This window comes from Lepidothrix coronata, unplaced genomic scaffold, assembly GCF_001604755.1.
Source record: "Lepidothrix coronata isolate B3197 unplaced genomic scaffold, Lepidothrix_coronata-1.0 Scaffold29, whole genome shotgun sequence".
In the NCBI taxonomy this organism is placed as follows: domain Eukaryota; kingdom Metazoa; phylum Chordata; class Aves; order Passeriformes; family Pipridae; genus Lepidothrix; species Lepidothrix coronata.
In genome coordinates, this window is record NW_016690209.1 from 725,631 (window position 1) to 748,045 (window position 22,415).

The window sequence follows — 22,415 nt, forward strand, 5'->3', positions numbered from 1 at the left end:
GATTGCAAGGCGTTCCCATATAAATCAGGTTTATGGATGCTTCATGTTTAGAAAATCTTGATTAAAAATAAACAGACTTTGAATATCCTTATTATGCTTTGTACTTTCCTGAAAACTGCATCACTGAAATGTACAGGCATGTCGCAACAGATTCCTGGAAAACTGACTTTGGGGATGACAGCTCATATTTGGTTTATCTTCAGTGAGTAAATACAACAAAAAGTTAGAACATATGGGGGGAATCAGCATTTAAAAAAAATAAATTCAACAGGAAGCAAAGAAATAGGGCTTGTAGAAATGACAACCCTGGAAGGTTCTCTCTCTCAGTCCATGCTGTGACCTGCAGGCTATTCAAGAGTGGCAGCACAGTCATCACTTTTAGCCCAGAACAAGCTTTTCTAATTCCCCTAAGCCCAGTTTGTAATGCCAAAGTTCTATAAGTTTGTTGCTCCCCTCTTGTTTTAAAAACCCAAAATAAAAAAAAAAATTGCAGAGACAAATACACCCCTAATACCAAAACTCAGAGAACTTCAACAGGAAATAAAACATATTGTTCAAGAAATACTAAGAATGCGCTTCATTATACCATTGGCTCTTCTGATTTTTAAACAAATATTCTAAAAACATTTTAGGCTCTGCACAGCTTACACAAGTGTAGTAATAGATGTGATCTTTACAATTTATTCCCTTAGAGGAGGAATTCTATAATGAAAAATAAGCAATTAGCAGTTCTCACTCTGATTTGGTTTCGCAGCTGCTCTGCCTCCTGCCGTAACTGTTCCAGCTCACTCATCTTCTTCAGCCTTTATTTCTCACACTCCACTGGTGAAGAAAACCTGCCAATAAAAGGGAAGAAAAATAAGCCTCAGTATCACTTTCTCCTCTTTAAAAAAACAAAATGAAATCCCCCACAAACCTATATATATATATATATATTTATCCTGCCTTTGGAAAGGCTTCCAAATAAATATTCCCGTTAGTACGCTGTCTTTAATGAATTTGGCAAGACTTAAATGATTTCAATCCCTGAATTACCATGAAAAGTAGAATTAAGTGAAGTCTATTTTGAATATAGAAGCAACTGTCAACAGAACCACCCACTGTACTTTAAGAACCTGTTTTGTAGCAGGGCTCTGCTCACCCGCCCGCAAACTCCGTCACAAATTCTGTGCCCCAAGATGGCAACAGAGAGCAAAGGCTGCAGGTCCCCTCAACATTCACCTCTGGGCTCAACGGGGGTGTGATACAGGCACCTTGCACAGCACAGCCAGGGCAGGCTTGGTTTTAATTACAGATGAAATTTCTGAATCATTGACTACAGCTGAAATAGCAGGTTTTCTCCAATTTTTCCCATATTTTCCCTGGGCAAGGCACAATGATGTTTTCATTTCAAAGGCCCCCATGCAGTGAGAAGGGATAGCAATGCCTGAACCATCCCTAAAAGCATCCTCATGCTGATACAGCCCTCAGCTGCCTAAAGCAGTTCTCATCTGACTGAGGACTCAAAGCAACCTCAATAAGAAGATCAATTAACAGTAAGACTTCATGCAGGCACACTTTCAGGTTAGTGATTTTTTTTTTCAAATCAGATTTTGCATCGGATTTTTTTCAGCATGTTGAACAAAGTTTCCTCAGATCAATTTTCCTCTTTATTTCCAGCACAGCAGTGCAACCACTACAGAGACCTCTGAAGTCTGTTCACACACACGGGGACTTCAATATCCTTGCAGTGAAAGAAACATCAGAAAGTAACTTGCTCACAAACAAGCCAGGCACCTATTTGTAATTTTTTCATGACTGGAAAAGCACACCAGAAAGGTGATGGTGGTGGTCCCATGACATTATCTAAAAAGCCAAACCACTTCTAGCTTATAGAAGAAGAAAGACAAAAGTTTGTGAGTATTGCTCAAAAAATGAAAATTGAGGAAGGAAGGAAAAGAAGCGGGAAGAAAAACCCATTCAAAACATTATTTTATGCTTCTTATTTAGTCCATGAAAAATGCCCAAAAAACAGAGGAAGAAGGGTCACAGAGTGTCTGGGAAGTTGTAGGGAAATCCTTTATTAGGTCTAGATCCTGGTTCTTTGTAGTCCAATAGTGATGTGCTCTAAAAGACTGACTCTGAAAGCTTTTCTCCATCTATAAAACACAACACTTCATAGATTGAAAAGAATGAGAAGTTTTGGTTCAAAGCAATTTACTGATAAGATAAACACCCCTGGATTAAGACCTTAAACAAGTGTTTGAGAGCTAAAAAATTTCTGGCTACTCAAGAAGAAAAGTATCTTCATTAATTATCCATCTACTCCTTTTATCAATCTGAACCTCGTGCTTCACTGTAAAGTCCATTTCAGAACAAACTCACAAACATACATAAGTTGGATCATCTCCAGATCAAAATAAATCCAAACCAGTAACAGAAGTGGTGACTTAGGTCTAACTAATATTTCCAGCTGTATGTAAACAAACTATGAGGTTTTCCTTCCTTAAACCTGTGCTCTGTTCAACTACAAAGACATTGTAATTCACATGTGAATATCAGACTACTTCATTTACTATCATGTTCCTACTTCAGATGCCTAAACTACTTAACATGACTTAATGCACAGTAGGTATAACACAGAAGTCATCAGCACTCATGTCTGATTTTAAAAATTAAGCATTAAAAACATCCCTTTAGGACGCGCATTTAATCCCATACTTTTAAAGTCTATCAGTTTATTTACAATCTTAATGCATTTGATGGGTACACCTCTATGAAATATAGCCCCATTTTCAGTTCTGACTGTGTCAAATTAATCCTCTCATTGCGATTTTCCTTTTTTTATCTAGAATCTATTCAAAGGTAACACAGACAAAACAATGGTCTCAAAGGTCTTAAGCCAGCCAGCCGTGCTGCCTGCCAATGTTTAGTAGTCTTGTGTGCTATTTTTAACAGAAGATAAAGATTCCTACCAGAGAAGTTGATGTGTCTCTATTTTTCTGAGAAGGGAAGTCAGCCTCTGCCCTGTAATGTGCCACACACTTGAGTGCTCTGTAAACAGTCACTTCAACACAGAGAATTATTGATCATAAAGACAGTGACACTATTCACACCTGGAAGCATGCATGGCCAGTCACAGCCACCTAAAGTCATCAGGGGGGTTTTTATTCATAGGTAAAACCGTGAGCATATTAGGAAATGAGCTGTAGCACTGCACTGGCACTTGAAGTCCATCAATGACCACCCTGCACTTCAACTACAAAGTCACTGTTAGGGACTTTAATGTCACTTGTATCAGCTCTGTTCACCATTAATGCCATTCCTGCACCAGCAGCTACACAGCTTTAAATTGTGTTACACTTCTCCAAGTTTCTACATGGACAAAATCCAGCTCCAGAAGCCTTCTCACCCACCCACGCATGTTTAGCTATAATTCTGAAGCAAATAAAAGGACAATGATTTTCCACATTTTTTGACAGATATATTTTTTTGGTAGTGAAAAAGCCCTAGTAGCACCACTATGTTTTAAATCTGCAAGGCCTTAGCAATACTGCTCAGGAGAAACATGTCAGTGGTTCAAGGTCAAGCCATACCTCAGTGAACAGAACGGCCTTCAAGCCAGCACACATTCCCGCAAAATCCACGTTTCTTTTAGAACTGGATTACTCCAGCTTTAAGCATTAAAGTTCCTTTCCAGTATGCAGCAGCTGAACAGCAAGCTCTGAGATATTCTTAAGCTATGTATAAACACCAGGATACTACAGTAAACAAACTAAGTGCACAGTTTAACTATTAAATTGAAGTGCATCCAACACTGTTGCACCGGCTGGCGGCAGCTCCCGATGGCCTCTGTGTTCAGATCATCCCCCACCATGAAGTATTTAGCAGAACTGGGACTAAGATGCTTCCACTTGGGATTTTTACTTTTTTCTTTTTTTTTTAGTACTACTTTGATGTGCCCACAGGAAAGTACAGAAATTGAGTGGGTAGGGAGGAAGCTCTCACAGATGCCTTTGAGATTCACACTAACCCTGCAAGCAGCGTCTCCGAATTCCTGTCAAACTCCCGACTGATGTCAGCAGAATCACGGCAGCAACACGGGAAGACAGAACACCTGCTTGGATGCCTGGAACTTGTGGATACATCTGTGTCTGTTTTAATACTTCTGATGCTACAGTGATATGGTTGAAGATGTAGTTATGTCCATAGACCATTGGCTAGACCAGATTTACTTGCTGTATGTTTTTAAGTGTATCAGTGAAGCACAGCAAGAACTCAGACCTCAGATGCCTGGCAGCACTGGCCAAGCAGAGGCTACATCCTATAAACCCGTCCTCAGTGCAGAGAAGCAGGTCATCACCACAACCTCGAAGTGTGCTATTTTCCAGTGCTATGAGGCATCAGATAAACAACTTGGTTTTTATCAGATTAAATGCTGGGACTGCTTTTGCAGGGCTTACAGGGATTGCCAAGAACAGAGGTCATCTCTATATTGCAATTTTTTCCTCATACAAATTACTGAAAACCTCAGTGGATTCAACAAGTGTTGTACTAGGTTACAAAGGACACATGCCTGTTCGTTCTCCCCTCCAGGAAGATCAAAATACTACAGCCAGGAAGGAGCACAGCCTCACAGCCTGGAAAAAAATCTTTATTCCAAACATGAATTTCCCCAGGAGCCCTCAATCATGTACACAGCAAAGCCACCAGCTCTTCTACCTGTATGGGCAGGAGTGAGGCTTCCTCCTGCCACCTCAGGACACTGGGGTAATGTAATGCCTACCTCCCTGACTTATTCATATTTTTAATAAATGTTGAGTCAGAGAAAAAATACTTTGACTTCCCTTAGATGCAGATCCCTAGTGTTATCTGCTTTTCAGCATTCAGAGGTAGCACCTCTGATAAAGGAGCCAGATGCTTCTCTCCAAATGCAATTCATGATGTGCACGATGGACTATGAACAGCATCACCTGCTGTGGCAGGGAGGCCTTGAGGGGACGAGCAACAGGAAGGGGAAAAACTTTTTAATACCTTTGGTAGCTGGGGGTATTCCACGGCAGGACACCCAAGGCATCAGGAAAGGGGGTCAAGGACACGAGATGATTCCATCAGAAGCAACAATACAGGGAGCACTAACCACTGTGTAGCCAAGGCAGTAAATCTCTGCAATACAGGGAGCACTAACCACTGTGTAGCCAAGGCAGCACATCTCTGCCCTCAGCCATTTGCAGGCTGAACTGTCCCTCAGTGCAATTTCTCCTCAGTGGACTTGTACAAGTGAATTTACTGATACCAAAACAAAGTGCCTCCCAAGGCAAAATAATTAACTAAGTCAGATTCCACTGCATATCTAGTGTCAAGAAAGCCACTGGCAGGCTTGAGTGCTCCACAGATAAATTACCCCTTGCACTATTCCTGATTCAGTAGCAACACCATTTGCTAAGAGTTTAATTCTTCATTATACAGGCAGGCGGTGACAAATTACCACAGTTTCTTGTCTCCAAAGTACTTTCTTTACAAACTGTGGACTCAGAACACTGTGGTTGGAAAAACACCCTTTTCTCTGTAAAAACTCACTCCAAATGCACTTGAGTTCACGCTTTCAGAAGATTCACTGAGCCCAGACCCCCGTGACATCCCAGCAGGCAGCAGGGCAGGACACAGTGCCTACACAAGCTGGGATGCAGGGAGTTCATCAGACAGGACCTGCTCACCCCATGGCACTGAGCAGAGGGCTGGCACAGGGAGCAAGAGCTGATGGAGCTCTGGAAAGCCAGGAAATAGGCTGGTATTTGCAGGTTATTCGAAGCAGAATAGCCAAGCATGTAGTGATAGGAACCTTTAGTTCTATTTCAAGTATTTCTGTCTCAGAGAAGATTACAGTTTACAAACTAAGTAATTTATATTCTTAAAAATAAAAAAAGTATTTAAAATAACAGGTACTTTCACTTGCCTTGGCAAGCTTAGCCTATTCCCCTGTAAAATCACCATACACAGAGGATGGAAAAAAAATTGAGAGAAGTGTAAATATGCCCCTTGCCACAGCAAAGGATTACTATTTTCGTGTCAAATATATAAAGATTAAACGGACTGCAGAAAGTGTAACTAGATTCTTAAGAGCTATCAACTCAAGAGTTATTTGGGTAAGAATTTCATTCTGTACCAAAAAAATCAGTCCTTTAGAATTGAAATTAATGCTTTCCTATACATATCAACTTTAGTTTTTCAACTCATACACAGAAAGATCTCACAAGTAATCAACAGATAGCAGAAAGAGAGGTTTCACTTAACTTTCATGTGATCCTCCCTACTAATGATCACACAGGTAGCTAAACATAAGGAATGCTAACTACAGCACCTTACTAATTATAGGAAAAAGACACCAAGGCATACCCCAGCTTTCTCTCAAAGGAGATATATAGTGGTAACTCACATACACTCAGGCTTTGGGCCACAAAACCTTTATATGCTGAAGTTGCTTGTGTAAATTTACCTGTTTGCCTCCTGTGAGTGCTGACAGTGTTTGCAGGGGTGGACAGTGGGGTTCTGCCTCTGAAGCTGAGCCCTGCCAGCACACACAGACCAATACTTCATGTATTCAGGATGTGCCAAAGAAGATTTTCATAAAACACTTCTTCATTTAGTACTAAACAAGACTTTGGCAGCTTTGCCCACTCATTTATGTCTCCCCAAACCCAGGAATAGAGAATTAAAACACAGAGAGGTTTTATTTCTTGCAGCCTGAAGGAAATGGGTTTGACATATTGGAGAACGGTTCGAAATATACAAACTTGGACATGGCCTTATATAAAGTGAAATCTCTGCCTGCACAACAGTCACTTAAAGTAAATGCATTAATGCTGTGATGCAGTTACAGACCTTCATATAGAAAGTCTTTCAGCTGGAATTTTACATAATATATTTTCTGCAGCAGAGCTGTTTGAGGACCACACACACACTCAGCTCTCCACTGAGAAAATGAAACATGTAATGGTTTTTTTTACTTATACCTTGGCCCTATGTTGTCTCTCCTGTTTCTCAAAGAGACCTTTCCAGCTATCCATTTTCCCAAGCATCCTTTGTTCTGACTTGTAGCTGTACTGCATCAATAAACAAAGACAACAAAGCAAGGAGCTTTTATATTGGTCAACTAATACTTGAATAACAGCAGAGAGAGGCTGGGATAAGTTGAAACACCAGTATGTAGGAGCTGCAATTGTGCCACTGGGTACCTTGCTCTTCTTCTCTCCTCTCAAACCAGTTCATCTCTTTCCTTTATCTTTAATGTATACTTTTGAGGGGTGCACTAGTTACAGAACATCTTACACATTTCAGTAGAGAATAATGATTATTAATTTTAAAATGGTTACCATTTATAAAATAACTCTGGAAATCCTAACAGAATATTTTCCCTAAGTTATTTTAATTTTGCAAAATGGAATTAATTGTCACAGTGATTTCTGAGCCCTGGGCACATGCACAGGAGAGTTCTCCCATATTCAGGGCCTCTGGTCTCCCCAAGAAGAAAACAGGAAGCAGCCTGGGTGTGACCTCGCTCGCTGAGGTCAGCGCTATTGTTGCACTTCTGCACATTTTGGAAGTGTTTTAAAGTGATATGTCTCCATTATAGCTTTGGTACAAAAACAGGAAATAATCAACCAACGCCTCTCGAGAGGAAGGGTATGAGCAGAACTTACTTAAACACCCATTTCTCCAACAGGCACCGTCCCCAGTTTTAAGGAACTGATGCGAGTGTGTGCTCAAAATTGAATGTACAGCTGGAAAGGAGAGGCCACAAGACAGACTCACAAGCAAACAATGAATCAGTGAGATTTGAGAGTGTGTTCCCTCTTCGTGTGCCCACATGCCCCGTGCAGTTATATCAGGAACACAACCCCACCCACCAACTGGGTGGCAGAAGCAGTTTCAAGACAACAATATTGCTCCTTCCTTCCTTGGCCAAAACACCTCATACCTACACATCACAAACATAAATATGTGCCATTTGACACACATGTAGCTACTCAGCTGGTGATTTTAGTATGACTTTGAAACAAAGCCTGCCACATCAAAACACTTCCATTTACCACAATAACTCCTTGGTGCTGTGAACAGAAGTCATTTCAATGAGACAAATACAAACATCTGTGTTCACCTTCAGACTTCAGTGCTGTAAGGATCAACCTCTGGTGTGTTTCAGTCACAGAGCTGGGTTTGATGACTGGTTTTATTACGGTTGCCATGGAAGACAAACAGACCGACAAATACTGACCTTGTTAACAGCAGTCACAAAACAGACAAAGGAAATCACAGTTGAGAAGTTTGAGTGAAATACTTCTTAAGTTTGCTAGCAAAAAACCATCAGTAACTTTAGACTTTTACCCTTCTTTATGCAGTAGGCTGACATTTCATGAGACTAGTGTCTGAAGCTCAGAGATTTGAGAGTTTATTTCTAAAACCCAACTGAAAGTCTAAGCCAAGTACATTCATAAAACATATAGAAAGCCCCTACCCTTCTTTGCCCATACACACTAGATTCTAGAAAAAAAAAACCAAGAAATTCAGTGTGAGCACAAGGCTGAAAAAAGCACAGGAAGGAAGGAATTTTTAAGTCATGAATATTTCACAGTCCAAAAGAGTGATTTTTCCAAAATTAACATTTTTGCATCTTATGCTCATTATGTTTGTTTCCAGGTCAAAATGTTTTGGTACATAAGCACAGATTTATTTTTATCACACTCCCTGCAAACAGAACTTTATGTGAAATTCAAACTGTCTTCAGCAACTATAACGATTCCCCAGTAAAAACTTGGTTCACTGACCTCAGGACACATCACTGAACAAATTATTAATGGTTTTGCAATTCAAAACATCTCAGAAGTGGCAAGAAAGATCTTAATGAAGCAGAAAGATATAACCCCAAGTAAGAAGACAGTGATGGGTCCAGTCCAATTTCTTCTTTGGGCACAGACAGGTAGACACACACAGGGATCGTGCTGAGGTTTTTTGTCTCTTCCAATACCCAGCCACATCCACAGCTATTCAAATGTTTTACTAGGAAAAATGTACTGCAGAGTGACAATTCAAAGTCATTTTGAAAGACCCTCATTTACATTAAAATCCATCTCCAAACAAGTTTGGTTTTGGATTTTTTTTAGGGGCCAGCACATTGGTATTTACTGAAGTGGCATCATGGAGGGCCAAGCAGTGCTATGCATATAAAATCTTGTCTGGCACCTACAGGCACAAAAGATTACTGAGGCAGCCTCCTGTTATCTGAGAGAGAGCAGACTGCACAGTGTGCATAAAAGGCACCAAGCACACAGATAATTTTAGGTTTAAAGTCAATGGAGAAAATACACATTAAGAGAAACTAGTACTGTCTCCAGGAAAAGTGCCTTAATTCAACTTGGATGACTATTCACTCGACTGCAACAATTTCTGGCTGACAGCCTTTGCAAGGGGAGCATTCTCACACACTTGAGGAGCAGAAAGCCCAGCAGTACCAGTTACACACACATTGCATCCTTTCAAACTCATCACCAGCTCGGGAAAAACCACGGATCTGATCTATACATAGTGCTCAGCATCCTTCCCTCCTCCTCCCCATTCAGCACCACACACACTCCCTTGGTACCGAAGTTACAGCGAGGCATTATGTGTTCACAGCCCCACGCAGCTGGAACACTCAGCTGGACTCTTTCATACGGAAACAAGGGAATAGAAGCACTTGCCTTTTTTTTTTTTTTTTTAAATACAGACTATCCAAAGATCAGATAAAACTATTTCCCTCAGGTCCAATTTTAATTTTGCTTTTGGTTCCCAATATATTTCTGGTCAATTACTTGTGATTTGAAGCCACAAAAATTAAGTTCTCTTCCAGATTAGAGTTCAAGCTACTTTAGTAGGGTTTTCTAAATATTTTTTTGAGATACATATTGTCATAGGCCTTTAAAGAAAAACAACTATCACAAACCTCACTTTATAGAACGATTAGAAATCCCATGCTACAAAGTAAAAACCCTATGTACTGTTTTTTTCACTCCTACTAATGCAAGAACGAGATTAAGAGTACATGGGCTATTTAACTACTTCAGGTACAACTTGTGATGAGATGGATGTATCTAACCTATACTCTTCTGAATTGTTTTTGATGTTTCTCAAGCAGTAAGCAGTAATGCCTGTTTTCAAACAGATGCTTTTTAAAGAAGATACTACATCCAATATTTAGGAAACATGTTAAGGAAATAAGGAGCATAGGTTCCTAACCATCTCCACACTTGCAGGGCTCTCAAAATAAAGGTTGTCTTTGTAGTGGGAGTAATTTTTAACTGGTCATAATTGAGAAATTAGCTACCTGCCTACTGGAAAGAAAGTAACCCTAGATGAAGTTTCCAACAGAACAGGATAAAAGAGAAACAAAATGCTGCTGCTAAGTACAATATTCCCATCTATAGCAGTCTTCCACAAAGGATCACTTTTTATTTTTTAATGAAAACTTTTTTATGAAAGCATGATGCTCACTAGCCTATAAATAGCAGTATTCCCCTGTGGAGACAAAGCCTAAGGTTATAGACAGGAATAATCAGTCAGGTACCATGGCTTCAAGAGAGCCCATGGCTCCAAAAACCTGCTTTGCTGCAGGATATCTTTCCAGTCCACTGGAACTGCTGTTCTTGTAAGTGCTTCCCAGTACGTCCGTCACAGTGAGAGGGGTCAAGAGCAGCTCAGCTGAGTGCATCATCTCAGCCTTCACCACAGACCAGACACTGTTCTTGGAAGACTTTTGGTTTTGGTGTTTGAGATATGCATACTACCATTTTTGGAGTTTTTCTCAGTGGTGGTGACTGAAAGATTAGTAAAAATGGCTAAGCAGTCTTGACCTCCTGCTTCCAGAAGCTACGAGCAAAGCACAGTGGTACCTGACTCAGTGAGAAGGCAAACATTAGCCACAGCTCTGAAACCCACCAGCAATTTAAGTGTTTGCTGAGGCTGTTGGCCTTTCAGCTGTCACCCTGTCCAAGTCACCAGGAAGGGCTATAACCAGGTTTCTGTAGAGATTGAGAACAGAAAATTGCTCAAGCTTCTGAAGCAGCATCAGGAGCAAAAGCCAACTTTCTTCACTCTGTCCCTTTCCAATGTGTGTGTTTGGCTTTTGATGCCCATCAGTCTGCATTTGTAATGAAGTCTAATAGATGAGCAGGAAAAAACCCCTTAATGACTTCCCGTCTCCGGCTATCCAACCTTCCCAACTAGCTGCTTTTTCCTAAAGTGTGGGGAACAGCAGCTAAGCACTCACATCATTAAATACTCCTTTACAGTCCATTTAGTTTGGTCTTGAATTTTATTTTTATTCTACTGTACAAAAATAAAGAAACAACCTGGCTTCCTCTTTTGGGCTGCTTCCAAGACAAGAGAGGAGTTTTCCCTTTTCCGTTCCATATCTTAGAAATTAAGGTTGTGCTTGTAGCGCCTGAAATCAGTTTTACTTCCTGGCCACCTCTTTCTCCACACTTTGGAGTGGTTTTGTATTTAGACAGCTTGTATCCAAACTACTCGAAAGAGCACTGGAGAAGTTTCTTGGCCCACAAGCATCAGGAAGATTAAAAAGGAGCATTTAATATCCTATAAAATGCTGAAACACTTCCCTGCGGACCATCACTCTTCTCCCCTGAGATTGTCAGGAGCACCCCCACTCCTGCTGTGTCCTTCCTACCATTCCAATGGAGGGAAAATGGTACTAACATCATTATTAGTTTCTTGACATTCTAGGGCATCTGGACTTAATGCTGTCATGGAAACTTTGCTGTGCTATTTCTGAACTCTGCCTAACGCTGAGATTGCAACAAAACTCAATCAGATCTTCTACCACCTTCCCTTCCCATCAGCACCATGCACATGCAAAGGAAAGGGCTCCACTTTGCATTCTTAAGAGCAGCACAACATAAATACATGTGCCTAAATCTAGTTTATAATTGGAGGGGGGGAAGCTTTTATACAATAAAACCACCTAAAAGCTGGCATACCCCAAATTACTAATTTTTTAGTACTCTGACAGTACATTGCACTGTCAAAGCTGTACGTCAGATCACCAAAAGTTATCAAAATCATTAGATACACACAGAGGCTCTAAAATTAGTGTATGAAATCAGATTTTGACAAACATAGCTTCTGTATATGGAATTTGAATACTTTTTTCAGCTCAATAACAACTAAGCCCAACTTAAATCAAGAATCTGTAGGAAAAAAAATGTGTTCCTATTCCAAACTAGGAATAAAATTGGTTTGCATGAACAATCACTTAAAGCAATCAATCATGATTGCAAAGGGTCACCAGAAAAATACTCAGATCAAATAGTTCTTTTAAACAAACCAATTTTAAATACCATGTGTGTTTCAACAATAGATCATAAATAAGCATCTTTAATTTTAATGCAAGACTTTAGATGTGTATAGATACCATACAAATTGCATTTTAATATATAAATAGAAAATTACACAGGTGCAATTTATGCTAATTACCATATTAAAAATAAATAAATAACCAAATAAACACATACAGGGCAGCAAAAGCATATACAAAAATTAATCCAACAAGAATTAAATCATCAAGTTATCCTGAAACTGCTTGGGTGCTCTGTGCTGACCACCTGAACCAATAAGTGCACGATGGAAACGATCTAGGCAGGTCCAAAACTTCCCACTCTTGACTGTGAGGAGGTGATTTGTTCTTGTAAAGCTGCCAAGCCTGTCACCGAGAGCAGCTCCAAGACCTTCAATCTCATTTAAGAAGCACATTCAATCATGGGATTGATCTGATGATTTCATTTTGTTCCCCTCCCTCCCCATTTGAAAATTAAAATCTTATAATTTTAAATTTAACATTACTCAGCTCTTTTAATGTTTCAAAACAGTGGGATTCACAATGACTCAAACACTTGGCTTACAATGAAAATCCATATGATTAATATTTGTTTGAGATCCAACATAAGAAGGAGGGGGAAACTACAGTTTCTGCAAACTGGCAAACCTATTCTGCCCCTAAACAACTAATTTTATGTAATAGGTGAAAAGTTAAAAGTGCCTTTTGCTCTTCAATACAATCAGGCATTTGTATCTTTCCCCTTCTTTCCAGCTGAAGTCCTTTCAGAAGGCAACAGACTGCAAGAGTTACAGTAACCGAATAAAAATTTGGATTACTGTATGTCAGCATTTCACTTACTTTTGGAAGCTGAGACATCGTAAGGGAAAAGCCAGTGAACTGCACAACCATTTGGTAGCAAATGTCCATCTATATTTGTATTAATTCTCTCCTTCACCAACCTCCAGTCCAGTTCTCACTATGGTATTTCCCACACTAACTACAGCGATTCACGACAATCAGCAGCACATCGACTGTCATTGATGGCACCCGAGCTGACCTTTCAAAGCATTAAGAAGTTCCCCCTTGGTTTTTTGTTTCAGGCTCTCTGCAAAGACAGTTTGGTTGTTCAAACACTGCTGAACACATGAACCCAAGCCTAAACAGCACCATTTTTTTAATTAAAGTTGCAGCTTTGTGCAGCACTGCCTCGTGTTATCTAGAAAGCTCCATGAGCTCCCTGCACCGGTATCAGGTACCAAACTACAGCCTTGAGAGAACAGCACACAGTCAACGTTTTTGGTGATCATTTGCTTTAGCTCTGTTTCGAATCTTTCACATAAATTCTATTACAAAACTCTAAGTTGCAAAACACAGAAGTTTCATACAAGGACAAAACAATAACAACTAAATTTAATTACACACTTCGGAAGATGAAGTAAGTGACAGGTCTGCATCTAATTAGAGGAGAGAAAAATTTTGGTGGAACTTAAAAAATATTTTCTTGACTGGCAATACTCTGCATACTCTCTAAACAGCCTGTTCTGGGCTCTTGGGAGCTGCATTAATCTGAGCATTGATATTCCCAGACAGTATTAAGTACAAAACACAATCACTGCATTATCACTGTCCCTAAGTATTTACATTCCAGGAGCATGCACTGCATGTCAAGTTCAGAGATTCTGAATTTCCTACTAGTTTGATAACACATTTTAAAGAGACACCTCAGATATAAAAAAAAAAAATAAATCAAATTACCATCTTCAGTGACACAATAGTCATAAATTAAGACTCTGGCAGAGAAGACAGTAACTGAGGAAGATCACCACTTCTCTACATATTGTGGGGGTTTTTTGTATTTTTATTTCTTCAAAATCTTATATTAATAAATTTTGTGGCATTTTTAAAAATTCCATAATGGGCTGAGAGAGAACTATGTGGTTCTGTAATTAAAAATATTTTTGCAAGGTTTTCCAGTCCCACATTTTTCTTTAGAAACTGTGTGGAAAATTAAAATACTTGGACAAAATACACATTAAATATAGGAGTACTCAACTAAGCAACATGAAGACACAGCTGAAACTTTCACTATCCAACATAAATACTGACATTTGCGGCAAATAATTTCTTACTTAAGATCTAAATGACCTGAGTAGTCCATCAAGACCAAGCCCTCAGGAAAGAGCTAAACTAGAGAAAGAACAGCAGTTATTTGCTGTAGCACTTTTACAACACAGAATACAGAAAAAGACATCTCTATAACCTGAAACTCAGTATTTTCATGATTAACAGATGAAAGTTATTATTATAGCAGCCTTGGTTCTCAACCTATTGAATCTCTATAAGCCATCTGTATTATCCACTGTAAAAAACTGCTCATTTTAAAGAAATAATAATTTAATACTGCCTATAGTTTGCCTTAGTAGACTCACAGTGAGACATGTCCATATATTTATGATCTCCCTCATTTTCCTGGCCCCCTTCTTCCAAGATACCATCAGTCTGTTCTTTGGAAGCACAAATTAACTTCACCACAACTATGGTGCTTAAGAATCACAAACACTGCAAAAACCCACTGAAGATTCTCATCCCATTAAAAGGCTTTCAGGACTATGAGAGCTTGTCATGTGGTTTGTTTCATTTTAATTTGTTGATACAGTTATTATTCCTGCTAACATGACTTCAGACTTCCCCAACTCTAACGAGTAATTAGAGCCACTGTAGCTGTCACTTCATTGTCACATTAGTGACCACCTTTTACATCACTTCCTGTCCTTCTAGTAGAAGTCAGCGAGCAGATTCAGGTTTTCCTCTGAACACTGATGATTTTGCAGACTCATGTTTCCCGATATTCCCACTATTTCCCATAAGAACTGCCAAAATTCCTGGATCCTATATTGATATTTAGGGAAATATATGGAATTCTAGAAAGCACATCAAATGCTCTTGTCGTAACTCCGTGGATGTTGCATGAGGCAACCCCTACAAACCAGAACAAGCTTCTGCTGACAACTGGCAGAGCAGGAAAAGCACCCAACTACCACTGGGAACCCCTTCCTTCTCAGAGCAATCCCTCTGACCCCTCCCTTCGCATTCCCAGTAGGAAACAGATAAAACATTTTTCAAAGCAGAGACCAAACTGGAACACAGAACTCCACTGAACACATAAATCCCACCAGACTCAGAAAACTACAGTTCTTGTCTCTCCCAACACTTTTACAGCAGGTTTTAGAGGTTGGTACCTGCCTCCTCTCTCTCTGCTCCATTTTGCCATTCTTTTCCCTCCTTTACCCAATACTCTCTACTGAGCAGAGAACAACTACTCCTGTTACTTCAGAAACTGATTATATATAATCAAATACTAATAATGAAAGCACTTTTCCCCTCAACTCATACTTAGCTTTGAGACTTACCCTGCACCTACTTCAGAACTGAAAACCCTCCTGGAAAATTGTCTTTTCCAAGCTACAATAATCAGTCCAATAAAAGACAACATGTCTATTCTCAAACTGTATAATCAACAGGAAGGAATGGATCAGAGGCGTATCTTGCATTAGTTCAGGTAATATTACAGCATAAACTAAACTTGTTGTCTACCACATTTATATCTGGTAGCAATTTGGAAAAGCAGTTTCGAGGCTTTTGTAAAAACTAAAGAAGCTGATAATCTCAGCAATAAGTACAATTATAAAAAAAATCACATTTTGGAAAAAAAAAAATCTGGATGTGGAAACCAGGAATACCTATAAAGTATGACACAAAAAGCATCTAATGACTTTGCACTTTTCCTAAAGACGGGGAGTACCTTCGCATTCACCCTTGTCAAACCAATTCACAGAATGCTGACATTAAGACAAGCTCTAGGCAGGCAGAGAAATGGTTCCCTACATATTCCATAAGCCTGCGAAACTGCCTGTTGCTGCCAGACTTCCAAACCTGAATCTCGAGTCCAGCCGATCCCGCTGGGATGGCAGGCGCGTCCTGCACGGGTCAGCAGTGCCCACCCGGGACTTCCAGCGCCAGGGCTGCCTCTGCCGACCCCCGGGCACCGAGCACCGCTCCCCGGGCGGGGAGAAGCCCCGAAGCTCCGGAGTGACCCGCAGCCCGCCGGTGTCACTCGGACCTGCCGCTCCCGAGGGTCGCTGCTCCCGCCCCGCCCGGGACAATGAGCCTTCCCCTCCCTTCCGCTCCCCCGGCACCACCCCGGGGACCCTCCCCAGGCCCTGCCCCGGCCCTTCCCCGCCGAGCCCCGGGCGCGGCCCCGCGTTGAGCCCGCGCTCCGGTACCGTGTGATGCTGCCCGGCCCCCCCGCCGCTCCCGGCGGACCCGGCACCGCCCGCGGGGCTTCACCTGCCGGGGGTCTCCGGGCGCTGCCGGCGGCGCCGCCCGAGCGCTGCCTCCCCCCGCGCTGCAGTGGTGCCGCCCCAGCCCCCCCCCGGCCGGGATGGAGCCGCCCGCGGGGCGGGGCGGGCGCGGCACTGCCGGGCGGCCCCGCGGGGGCAGCGCCGGACGCGGCCCCGGCCCCGCGCCGGGACCTCCCCGTGCCCGGCACCCCGAGCCCGCCCTGGCGCTGCACGGCCCGGGCGGGAAGCGTGCCCGAGCCTCCCTCCCTCCCGCCGCAGCCCCGCGGGGGCGGCCGGCGCTGCCACCGCGCCGGGAAGCGCGGCCCGCGGACCCCGCCCGGCCGAGGCTGCCCGGCGCGGCGAGCGGAGCCGCCGGGGGGAGCGGGCACCGCCCTGGGGCGGCCGCGTCGAGCCCCGTGGGCCGGGCAGAGCGTCCGCGGGCACAGCCCGGCATGGGGGCACCCCCGGGCGCGGTACCTGCGGGCGCGGCGGGCGCGGGGAGCGCGGGGAGCGCGGGGAGCGCGGTGTCACCGAGCCGCCGCCATGGCCGGGGCGCTGCTGGGGCGGGAGCGGCCCCGCCCCGCCCGCACGGGCCGCGCGACGGGACGGGCCGTTGCCATGGCAGCGCCGCGTGACGTCAGAGCGCTTAAAGGGGCCGCGCCCCGCGGCGGGGCGGTGCTGCCACCGCCTTGAGGGGGACGCGGGGCGAGGGGACACGGGGGGCGGCGGCTCCGGGGATGGGGTCGCCGGGGAAGGGAGACCCTGCGGGTGATCACCGGGGGTGGTGGTGTGATCCCAGGGCGTGGAGGTGCAGGGGACGGGATCACCAGGGGATGGGGACTTGGGAAGCCTGGGGTGGAGACCCAGAGGTGTCACCCGAGTGTAGGACCCCTGCGGGTGGCAGCCGTCGGGGATGGGGACCAAGGAGTGTGGGGACACTGTGGGACATCAGTGACATGGGCATGGGGATCCAGGGAGCGGGACACGGGTGATGGGGAGCTGTGGGGACCGAGGGGTGGGAGTGAGGGTGGGGACGTGAATCTGTAACAAGGACCGACTGCACTGAGCTTTGCAGGTCAGTAATGTGAAAATAAAAAAGTGATGTGTTAAATGGATACTCAAATCTTGTGCATTCCTCACAAAGCTGCCACCCTACATCCCTCAGTAGTGCACCCCTCTCGCACCAGCGTGTGGAGAGCAGAAGGACCATCAGAGACTGACCGCCTGGCGTTCGTGGGTCTGGCTGTGGGTCTGGCTGGCCATTCCACATCTGCTGCTCATATTAAGATCAAAAACTGCCAAACTACAGTCACAGCCAACGTGAGACCTGAGAATACAGGGAATAGCTGATTTGTGGATGCTCTGGCTGCATCTCTGGGTCTCCTGCTCCACTGACCTTGATGCTGCAGGGACACCTCTGGAGAGGTCAGTGCCCTGGCACAGCCCTGGTCAGCCCTCCAACACTAGAGATGGGACACCTGCATCATCTCAGCACGGGTCTGACACACCACCACCAACGCAAAGTGTCAAATTCTTGTAAAATATTTTACAAGAGTATCATAACTACTGCGAGTAAACCAATCTTTGAGCTATTAGTGTGTTACGGATGAATGGCTTGGTGTTAATGGCAGTAAATGCTGCAACATACAGTGTGTACTGTAATGAAGCAACTCATTGCTTGCCTTAAATCAGTCTTAAAAAAACATGCAAGTCCCCTAACTGGCTCAAACCTACTATTTTAATAGCTTTGTCCTGGTTGCAAAGTCTATGCTGTGCTTTCCTGCACTGCAATACACCTGTCTTCCATTTATCCAAAGGACAGATGTCATCCAGCAATATGTTTGCTTTGCATTTTATGAGTGATCACACAGCAAAAACCAACAAGGAATGGGTTTGATTTTGTTGGACTATACCCGAAGAGGAAAATAAACTTGTCTCAGGGTCACTATATCACCATATATATATCACTTATATTTTTATAAAAGGGAGAAATTGGCACAGGGATGGTTCTCCCTTCAACTGTGCTTGTTCCATTACATTTTTTCTAATTCAATCTTCCGAACCCTGAGTAGTGATTACTGACAAGATACGGTCCCAGAATGAGCACACCATTTCTCATCTTCTGTTTTGAAACAGCTCTGGAAAATAACAGGCAGCGAGCAAAGTCCCAGAAAAGTTCAGATGGTATTTAGGTAGTTACATATAATAAAATTATCAGGTTTTGTCCTTCCAGTGCAAATTAAAACCTTTAAAATTACATAATTTATTCTCATGACTCATTTGGGAAACAGGGAAAATTCTTCAGTTGCAGGCTGTGAAAATGAAGCACTCAGGACGGGGTTCTCAGCAGGGAAACTCCTCTCTCAGGAGTGGCATTGCTGCAGCTGTGGTGGTCCAAGGCCAACAGCAAAGCAGAGTTTGCGAGGAGGAATATCCTGTCTTGGACCAACCCATACAAATAAAAGAAATTGCCCCTCCTTATAAAACTTGTCTCACCCGCTGTGTAGTCAGTTTAGTCATTTATTAGATGAAGTTACAAATTCCTAATGAAATAGAAATCCCCAGTTCTCCTGCTGGCAGTGTTTTACAACCAGCTTTTATCCAGTTCTGCTTCTGATCACTGGTTTCACATGCCAAACACCACTCTGCAAAATCAGAGCTACCCCTAATGGAGCCATTCTTATGCCAGTTCCGCAATATGCTTTGTATTATTTTAGAATTTATATAAGGAATCCATTTTTTTCTGCAGTGAAAAAGAAAGGTGGAGAGACAGTGCCAGATTAGTTTTTAAAATCAATATCCAGATCAGTTTCTCCAACACGGTTTCTTTGAATTATGAGTTACTACAGCCAATGCAGCAACTTTGGTTCCTGATAAATTAAATGTTACCAGAGGCCTCCAGTGCTTGGATTCCTGCCCAACGAGCCTGAAACACCTCCAAAGGGAAGGTAGAGGAAGGGAACCTGTTTGGAGATTGTGCTGACTCAGCTGTACCTGAAAACCTCAGCCAAGACAGGTCCAGTAGCATCTTAAACACCCTTCTGATGGAAATCAGTGAAACACTGTGTGTTAGAGCACTGAATGGGTACGAGGAAGCAATGAGAGGTTTTCTAAAAAACTCCCCAGTCTTGGCAGGGCTAAGACCAAAAGGCACAGAGATGGACAGGCACACGTATAATCTAAATGGCTAAAATTACCACCAAAGCCTCTGCATGTCTTTTCTTGGTTCTAGAGAAATGCAGGATTCATTGTCAGCCTGGTACTTGCTGTGTACCAGAAAGTCCCTACATTTCATTAGCCCGTTATCTAATTCCTTCCCAAAACACTTCAGGATACATACAAAGAAGTCATGTGTTGGTTTTTTTTTTCAGGAGACAAGTTGAAGAAAAAAAAAACAACCAAAACCAACAAACCCCAAGCCATAACTAAGAGATTGATCCAGAAGGAATCCCCTGCACTGGTGGACTGAATCACACAACCCCTTTGACTGACTTTAAGAAAATGAAAGAAAAAATAAATTGCTCATCCAGACTTCAGAATTAATTTATTGATGGAGCAATCCACTTTCTTGAGACCTCTACAGTGGCAAGGCTGGTTTTCTTCGTGGTTGTTTGTGTCACTGGTTAAATCAGGCTGCTCCACAGTTGCACATTTGCCTTGTGCTTTGTCCTCGTTCTTTGTTTGTGTCTGACAGCACTTCTGCCTCTGCAATCCACGCAGCTCTTCAGGTGAGAGATGCTAATCTACATCTTTTCTCCCTCACATTTCCATCTTTCTTTTCACATCTGGGAATTAAAATGGCAAATAACCCCTTAGTTATAAGTGAGCAATCTCACATCATTCTTTGTTCAAGCCCTATGGAGAGCCAGACACTTAAAAGTTCACTTAATTTACTGATTTATTTTAATTACTCTGTTAAGCAGGATTACACATATTATCTTTATATTCTATATACAGGATAGGGAAACACACATCCTTCAGATATCCCTTTCTCACTTAATTCCTAAATATGACAGCAAAGGTTTACTGCTTTACCTTCCATCTCCTGTTTTTATTCTCACTGAAGTCTAACATTCATTCATTCCAGACCCTTTCTTCTGCTCAGCACAGGTGTGACAGATCCTCTTCTGTCATTCTGTCAGTGTTTCCTTAGGTAGGGGTGTCCTTCCACAGCCCCAAGGAGTGGTGATCTCCCCGCTCACCGGCTGATGCTTCACATGAAAAGCATCCGAGGTGGCAGTTTAGCTCACATTGTGTCCATGGCTCTCTAGAATTCCAAGAGGGAATGCATATGGCACCTGCACTGGATGCTCACCACCAGCTCTGGTCCAGGGATCACTCTTTAATGGGGCAGGTGGAGGGGAGTATCCTTGCTGTGTTTTACTACTGTCCTTGCTGTGTTTTACTATTGTCCTTGTGCTACCAAGAAACAGGGAACTTCAGTTTCTAGGGCTGCCAATCCAGCAGTTCCTTTTTTATCCACCAGCTAATTCTCTAATATTAAATTCAAATAAAGCATTAAGGAAAAATAATGTAAGCAGAAACGATAATAATATTTTTCTTGTTATTTAGGAAACTGAAAAATTGTGGATTTACTTTCTGAGGTCCAGTAAAATAACTGATCAAGCTACACAGCTGATCATTGTGCAGCTACTGGTTAGAGTTTAGATTCCTGACTCCAGAGAGAGCCAGGTGACTCATCCTTTAAAGAGAACTGAACAATCACTGAACACTATTTCAATAGAAGAAAAGGGAGTGGGCATATTTGCATAGATGCTTTACGTACAGCCTATATATATGCATGTATTTATGAATACATTAATATTTCTTTCAGATAAAATGATGAAGCAGATTTGCGGAACTGCTGGAAGTGCTCATCGTAAAAGAACAGCAAAAAAAATCAAACAGGCTGAAAATGCCATTTGATCTACGTTGTTCCCCTCTAAGATCAGTTGAAACACTGAGATCAGTAGCAGGTTTCACGAGCTCACTGTAGTTTGCAGGGTATTTCACCAGTGTCTGAGATGACTGTGTGAGGCAGAAGGCAAAGCTCATCTCGATCACGGTGCTTCTGCACGTTCTCTGAGGCTGCAGCCCAGCCCACTGGTGATGATGGCACGTGAGGGCTGAGAAAACTCCACAGCATGTTTTAGAAATCCTCTGATTCCTTCTGGAGGGGGAGAGGAGTAAGCAAGCAGAGGAAGGGGAATCTGTATTTAAAACCTATGTAGAAAAATGTACAAGTCTGCCTACAAACCCCAGACCCAGGGAAAGAAGCCTCACATCAGCTGTAACTCTCTGGCAGCACCTTTGCTTGCACTGGCCAGGGAGAAGGCTCCTTTCTACCACGGGTGTGGGATTGGAATTGTAATAGACACTTCCATAAACTGCTGTCTGCCCAAATGTCATGACGTTGGCTTTCTGCCCTGTTTTGAGCTGCAGAGAACAGCACATGGGAGGGGCAGAAACAACGAAGATCCCTTTTTAACTCTCAGTTTGAAACATCTCCCAGCCCTTTTCAGCCAAATAGCTCTTCTACCTATTGTGAAGATGGCATCTTCTAGATCTTGCTTTGGAAATTACTCTTATTTACTGTATACCAAACCTAATCCTAAACTCCCAGAATTTTACAGTGTGTGCAATAAGGAGCAAAGAAGGACTAGTTTGCTGCACAGACAACAGCAAGTGATTATTTTTTGTGAGTTTTCAGATACTTTTTCAACAAATGA

At 42.8% G+C, this 22,415-nt stretch overlaps 1 protein-coding gene across 5 annotated transcripts in view; it reads right to left on the reverse strand.

Annotated features, from left to right (window-relative positions):
* The window catches only part of GNB4 (G protein subunit beta 4), a 63,098-nt gene that overhangs the window by 14,394 nt on the left and 26,289 nt on the right, over positions 1 to 22,415 (reverse strand). Inside the window, exons 1-2 of one of the 5 annotated variants that reach the window (XM_017810521.1) lie at positions 17,164 to 17,261; positions 737 to 836 (exon numbers count right to left, since the gene is read on the reverse strand). In XM_017810521.1, coding sequence (XP_017666010.1) covers positions 737 to 793 — 57 coding nt within the window. In that variant the 5' untranslated portion in view covers positions 794 to 836; positions 17,164 to 17,261. Of the gene's footprint in view, positions 1 to 736; positions 837 to 3,575; positions 3,992 to 9,501; positions 10,006 to 16,279; positions 16,303 to 17,163; positions 17,262 to 22,415 lie in introns of those variants that run through there. The other 4 variants (XM_017810526.1, XM_017810524.1, XM_017810525.1 and 1 more) reach the window with 4 other exon arrangements.